Source organism: Neltuma alba, unplaced genomic scaffold (genome assembly GCF_004799145.2).
Source record: "Neltuma alba isolate B1F8T4 unplaced genomic scaffold, ASM479914v2 tig00005608_pilon, whole genome shotgun sequence".
NCBI classification, from domain to species: domain Eukaryota; kingdom Viridiplantae; phylum Streptophyta; class Magnoliopsida; order Fabales; family Fabaceae; genus Neltuma; species Neltuma alba.
In genome coordinates this window covers 27,245-34,305 of record NW_021634172.1, presented here as the reverse complement: position 1 = coordinate 34,305, position 7,061 = coordinate 27,245, and the positions used below count along the sequence as shown (strand labels likewise).

General features: G+C 34.0%; 1 protein-coding gene across 1 annotated transcript; it reads right to left on the bottom strand.

Moving 5' to 3' along the window:
* Nucleotides 1-3,034: 3,034 nt before the first annotated feature.
* Nucleotides 3,035-6,097, bottom strand: LOC114748104 (G-type lectin S-receptor-like serine/threonine-protein kinase At1g11410). The gene is made up of 5 exons (XM_028936460.1): nucleotides 4,774-6,097; nucleotides 3,883-4,008; nucleotides 3,626-3,771; nucleotides 3,273-3,483; nucleotides 3,035-3,069 (listed from the first exon to the last, which is right to left on the bottom strand). The coding sequence occupies exons 1-5, from the start codon at nucleotides 6,095-6,097 to the stop codon at nucleotides 3,035-3,037; spliced, it is 1,842 nt and encodes a 613-aa protein (XP_028792293.1).
* Between the last annotated feature and the right edge of the window lie 964 nt (nucleotides 6,098-7,061).

The window sequence follows — 7,061 nt, the reverse complement described above, 5'->3', positions numbered from 1 at the left end:
GAGCAGAGCACTTGTTTGGCGTTTTCTCTTTTAGTTGCATTAGGCAGGTTAGTTCACCGTTTACCCACCAAATATTGCCATAGTTGGTTAATCATAGGAAGAACAATATGGTCAAAGAATTAATATTTTGGATAACTAGATGTAAAATTGGATATTATATAATGTCCTCGATGTTGATTCATCTGTCACGAGACTAGGTTGGTCAACACCTACTTTCCCCTGTATTTGGCTACTTTTGTTCATGTCTTTGGCCCTTTACCTACTGTATAGAACCTACTTTCTTTAATTCCTGATTGATTCCTTGCGTATTGAAGGAGGCAGAGAGGACTTTTTGATAGCATATTTATTGGATATAACTGCCTTTGATGGACCCCTTTTATTTTTGCCAAACTTGCAGCGACAACAAAATGAATCCCTTTCCCCCTATTTATTTGATTTAATTTCATTTAATGTAATTTTGGAATCTCATTTTGCTCCTGTATCACTTTCATATCATCCTTCATTAGTCTGATCTGGACATGTTTTGAGCAATATCACTACCATCTTATTGCTTTTCTATTCATATCTATCTCAAACTGCGTTTTTTTTTTTTTGGGGTCTGCTTGTTCTGCAGTGGGTTGAGGCTGGCTTACTTTGAATATTTGACATAGCCGGAGTCTAAAGAAAGTAGAATCTATATCCACCTTGTATTTAAATATTGTAAACTTTTCGAGAATATACAAAGTGAATATAGAAAGTATATTTCTAGAGAGGGACGTAAAATATGGTTGTGTATGGAACAAATTTATCATAATTTGGTGGTTTGAATTGATTATTGGACATTGGACAATTTTGGATTTAGCTATGAATATTCCATCTTCGGCCTACGGCAGTGAACAACTGGGGGACTTGATATGCAATAATTGTCATAATTACTTCTAGACCAGGCGTGGTCTACACTTAATCAAAGTATCAATGTCCAATCCTTACTAGCAAAGGAGAGAATTTCAATAAAACCCCACAGAAGCAAATTAATTTAAAATCATGGCTAAATAAATTAGAAATATTGCTGGCTAAAAAGACTATTGCTGGCTAAATGATTTTTATTTTAGTTTTAAATATAGGATCTTAATTTAATTTGTTTCTCATATTTTTTTTTTAAGATAATCCTTATAATAATGACAGTTCTAGCTAATAAATTTAATTAGTAAGGATATTTTAGAAAAGACAATACTTATTTATTATAAATAATTAACTTCATTTATTTTCTTATTCTATTTAAATTAGTCAATTAGCTTTTATATTTAGGATTGGAGGTTGTATGTTTTAAGGAGTAACAAGTAAAATGCCCTCTTTTTTTTTTTTGATACAAGAGAGGGCAAAGCCAAGTAAAGAAAACTAAGTAGGAAGGGAAATGAATCCCACACTCTACAATCATCCGCAAGTGAATCGGACACGAATCCAAAATAGAAAATCTTGAAAGACCCTCTTTCGCCAAGGCATCAGCAATCTGATTCTGTTGTTTTGAAATAACTTGTAACTTTAGTTCCCAAAATGCCCTTCATTTTTATGGGAAAAAGGTTTTGTCCACTTCTTTGTTAGTCGCTAGAGTTGCCATCGCTTGACGAGCCCGCTGGGCGACCATTGGGGCTCCAATAGTAGAATTGGATTAAATCCTCAAAGATGATATGGGGAAATTTAAATCCATGACCCTTTTAACTCACCAAAAAGATAATAATCGTTAGGCAACTAAAGCCTCTTATTATATTGTCCCTTAGTTTGCAAACTTGTCTATCATCGCAAGCAATAAATACTCGGTAAAATGTGAGCTCAGACCTGTCAATCTAAAACCTTTTTACTCGTTAATGTGGGAACTCAGTTGTAAAATGAGAGTTTGGAAGACGGATTTGTTAAAAGTATTAAATGAACTTGTCATTTCAATGGATTTTACTTGTCAATTTGCAAGGATCACTTGTTAGTGTGCTTGAACGCGCAGATGAAGGATTAGTTAAAACTTGAACGTTAATTGAACTTGTTATTTTCAAGGGTGTGCAGAAAAATACTTGTTAACACTTGAACTGACTTATCAATTTAGAATTTTTACTTGTTAATGTATCCAGCTGACCTATAACACATTATTGTTTCTCTTATGTTTGCATGAAATGGAAAAATATGGAAGAAGGAAAAATAATTAATTTCATAATAATAAAAAAAATAATATCCATACAAGCAACGGAACTGCATAAGATCTCAGCATTCAAGTATATTGAGTGTTTGAAGGGTCATTGCCTTTAGCGAGCTTCAATTTCTGAAGTACTCATTCCATTTAACGACCTAAATTCTTCACCAGCAAATGGATTTAATTGATTACAAGTAGTTTTCTTGAAAATAAATCCTGGTTGTTCAGGAGGTGGAAGAACTATGTCATTATCCAACACGGAAATGACTTCCAACATAGTTGGCCTATCTGTTGCATAGTTTTGTACACATAGAAGTCCGATATTTAAGCGTTTTATAACTTGTTCAAGACATGTCTCACCTCGTAATGATGGATCAACAATCTCCCTTGCTCTACCTTCTCCCCACATTTCCCAAACCTGGATTTATCAAAGGAATTAGGTTATTAGATTGTTGAAGAGAAATTTTTAATTTCTAAGTGGTTGATTCTTATAGACATATACTTGCGTGTCCAACCAAAGTATGGCTAATATCATCATACTGACTGCTACATTTTCTTCCGCTAACAATCTCAAGAAGTAAAACTCCAAAACTGTAGATATCAGATTTTGTTCAGAACAATCCTTCCATTGCATATTCAGGTGACATGTAACCACTGTAAATTAGAAAAGATTATCAGATGTTACAAAATTCATTCTACTTTAAAATAGTGGTGTTTTTGCATTGTTGAGTACTTACTAGGTTCCAACAACATTGTTTGTGTTTGCTTCAATCTGGTCTCCACCAAATATTCTAGCCATGCCAAAATTAGAAATTTTTGGATTTAACACAGAGTCTAACAAGACATTACTAGCTTTCAAATCTCTGTGAATTATCCTTAATCTTGAATCATGGTGAAGGTATAAGATTCCTCTTGCAGCACCACAAATGATATCAAATCGTTTGCTCCAGTCTAAATGTAACTTCTTTGCTTGATCTGAACAAAATATTAAAACTATCAAAAGTGAAGAACACTTGATAAACTTCGATATTATAGAACAACAACCAAAAAAAAAAAAAAAACAAGAAGAAAGTTTCAATATTACTTATGCAAAAACTCTTGAAAGAAGACGTACCAAAAATGAAAATGTCCAAACTTTTATTTGGCAAATATTCATAGATCAATATCCTCTCTTTTCCTTGTATGCAATAACCTAAAATCTTTACAAGATTTCTATGTTGGAGCTTTGCCATTAAAGTAGCTTCATTTTTGAACTCTTTAGTGCCTCGTCCAGAATGCTGTGATAGCCTCTTCACTGCTACAGTCATTCCATTTTGCAGTATACCCTGAAGTCAAAAATATTACTTCAATTTCCTATTAAGTGTTACATATAAGGCATGGTTTTAAAAAATATTAATGCCATTGAATTAAAAATGATGTTCATCTCAACGTCGTGAAATTTAAGACCAACTACCAGCGAATGACTACCTTATAAACTGAACCAAAACCACCATGTCCAAGCTTGTTAGCATCAGAGAAATTCTCAGTTGCTGCAATTATATCACTTAGATCGAACAATGATAAATCCGAACCATTTCCTCTATCAACTAAATATCCATCAAGCCTTCTTCTCGCTGTATATTAAAAGAATGGTAAAAGATCAAGCGCAATAAATATAATTCAGCTGCCCTAGAAAAGTGATCTTTTTTTTTTTGTTTTGACAAATTCATAAAAATTTAGCTTACCTTGTTTCTTCTTCTTTGCAAACCAATACACAAAAGTGATCACCAACATTAAGAGGCAAACAGAAACGACTAGTGCGCCCATCCCCTTCTTGCCAAGAGAACTATGAGGCTTGTTTTCATATTTAGCTGCAGAGATAAGAATGATATGTTGAAGAAGACAATACCATTGAAATTTTCTATAAGAATAATATATTGGGAAAATTAGGGAAAGAAAAAGTCTCTGATTGAAAAATTAATTGGAAAATGATATCTGAAATTATATTTTCTATATTTTTTTATATACACATCAAGTACTTACGCTCCTTTGAATTCCAGGTAACCATTTATTAATTAATCTGTTAATCAGGGACTTTTCATTTTCCTCAAAATTTCCATAATATTATATTTTGCAGTTTGGAAAATATGACGATTTAAAAAAAAAAAAAAGAGGTCAAGTTGATTATATTCACATACACATTTTAACAATAAATAATAGCAAAATAATAAGTATCCATATTTTATAGGTGAATTTATAAGGACGCATGTATTTTAAAAGCTAATAACACAAAAATAACAAGTGTTAATATGAAAATTTACAAATCTAATTTACATAATGAGAGCTGATAAAAAACTACAAGTATTGATGGATAAATTTATGAGTACTTATGCATATTTTAACAATCAATAATAACAAGATAACAAGTGTGATTGGAAAAAGTATCAACTAAAGGAGTGATAACTACAATTTAACTAATTTTTTAATCTCAATGAATGAGTTATCTAATTCCTATATTAGGAATTGGAAGGCTGTATGAACTAGCTAGAGGAATAATGATCATACGTCTAAAACATGAATTTAATTTAAAAGGGAAAAATTAATAAAATAAAAAGAAGTGAATATAAGAATTGTACCTAATTCAACTGCATCCACACGAACATACAAATCTTGACCCACACTATTAAATATCCTAATGTCTTCCATGTCAGCATGCCACGTCAGGCAGCCTCTCAGAGTGACCTCATTTGCACTCGCAAATGCTTCACATGAACAATCCTTCGCACACTTCTCTTTACATTCTTCCGAGCTCATGCCAATGCTCTTATCATCCAACTCTACCTTTGATGTATCTGGTAGTTTCGCACGTGGCACTTTCACAAACCCCTCCCCACTTTGACACGTGGACACATCCTTCTTCCTCACGCACCCACCACCCGACCCCTTTCTCATTTCTGGGTTTTCGGATTCAAATCCAGGCAAGCACACACATTGAAACTTGTCTGCAACAACATAATACGAGTCACAGTAACTATTGGACCCGCATCGCCGATAATGGTCACAGTTATCTCTTGGAATGTGTAGGATTTCCTGCCATCTATGGCCTTCGGGTTGCCACGTGTATCGGCTCAAGTGACCCGAATTATCAAGAACCATTCTTGATAACGCTGAAGGATCGTTGAGACTGTACATTATGCTCGTTTCATTTGCATCATCCACGAAGCTAACGTTGAAGATGAAATAGTTTGGGATCATCTCGGGTATTCCGCCCCATCTTTGACCCGTCCAAGACCCAGCCCGATAGATTGGGTCCTCGTTTTTGTAGACGAAGAACTGAGGATAGCCTCTCGGGTCGATCTTATAGCTCATGCTTCCGGGTCTCGGGTCGTCAAGGGATTTCCATGAGGTGAGGAATCTTTTCAATCCGGTCTTCTTATCCAATCCGAGTTTCATAAGCGGAAGCATGGTGTCGCAGGGATAATCAAAACTCTGCCAAAGAACCTTACTTGTGCCATTATTTTCGACCAAAACCAAGTTTCCTGTGTCTAGAAGCTTCGCGAAGGTCTTAGTGGGAGATGATGACGACGAGAGTGAAACATTGGAAGACCAAATGGGATTTGGATTCGTATGGTTGGCAACAAGAACGATGTTCCCATGAATGTCGATTGAGAGAATTCCAGAAGTATCATTAAGAGGGTTGCCTCTGTTGGCAACCCAGACAAGGGTTCGCTCTGAAACTTGGTTGTACCAGATTCCGACGAAGCTGTTTTTGGAATTTTCGTCGGGTGTGAAGAAACCAAGGGCAAAGGTTGTTCCGTCGGAGACCAAAACGTCGCCGTTTTTAAGAGGCTTGCCTGGGGTTATTCTGTTTAGGGAGTGACAAGAAGAAGAGAAGAGGAAGAGAATTAGGAAATGTGGAATATTGATCAGAGTTAGCTCTTTAGCCAGAAGGAGCTTCATGGTGGTGATCGATGAAGACCAGTGAGGGTGTTTAGAGGTTTGTTAATTTCTCTACCAAAACTTCAACTGTCAAACAACTAACAAAGATGGCCGAAGTGGAGGTACATGTGTGATTGAGACACATGAACAAACGTATGAAAAAGGTTATGGTGGGTTCTTTGAAAGTCTTTGGTTCCTTCTTCTGCACGGGTTGCGGTCATCACATAAAAGATAATGACATGAAGGAAAGTATGATACACTTCCTCCTATATATAGATATATGTGTGTGTGTGTATACATATATATATATATATATATATATATGAATGTTACATTCTTAGGCATAGGACTACTGATCCTTTATATGAGTTATTGTTTTGGCTGAAATTTTATGTCTTTTTTTTTTTATTCCCATTAAATGCATGACCGTATATTATTACTCATTTTCTCTTATTTAATAAACTATAAGACTCAATTTTTTCCACTCATATCTCTCTCACTTCTTTCACAAAGAAGGTATATCTTTGACAAAATGATTCATTTCTTGCATATTTATTATTTTTAAACTAATTTTAATTAGCCATCATTTTGACGTAGCTGATTTTATTAGTTGTAACTGATTTCATTGGTTGTAACTTACTCCTTTGGCTCTATTTGATAATGCAAATAAAGAAAAATTTTCTTATTAGTGACATAAATGTACTATTTTGACATTTACGTATTACAATGTAGATAGTTTTTTTTTAAAGGTTTATAACTTTATATATTAAATATGGATAAACTTAAAAAATTGTTATATTTTAAAGAAGAGTTAATATAGTTTATGATTTTTCTTAGTGTGTATAAAACATACTACCTCGAGTCCTTAATATAGGAGTTTATTTGACTTTTATTTTGGTTCTAAATATAAGACCCCAATTCATTTTTTCTCTCATATTTATTTACTTATTTCCAAGATAGTCCTTGTAATAATAGTACTACCTCC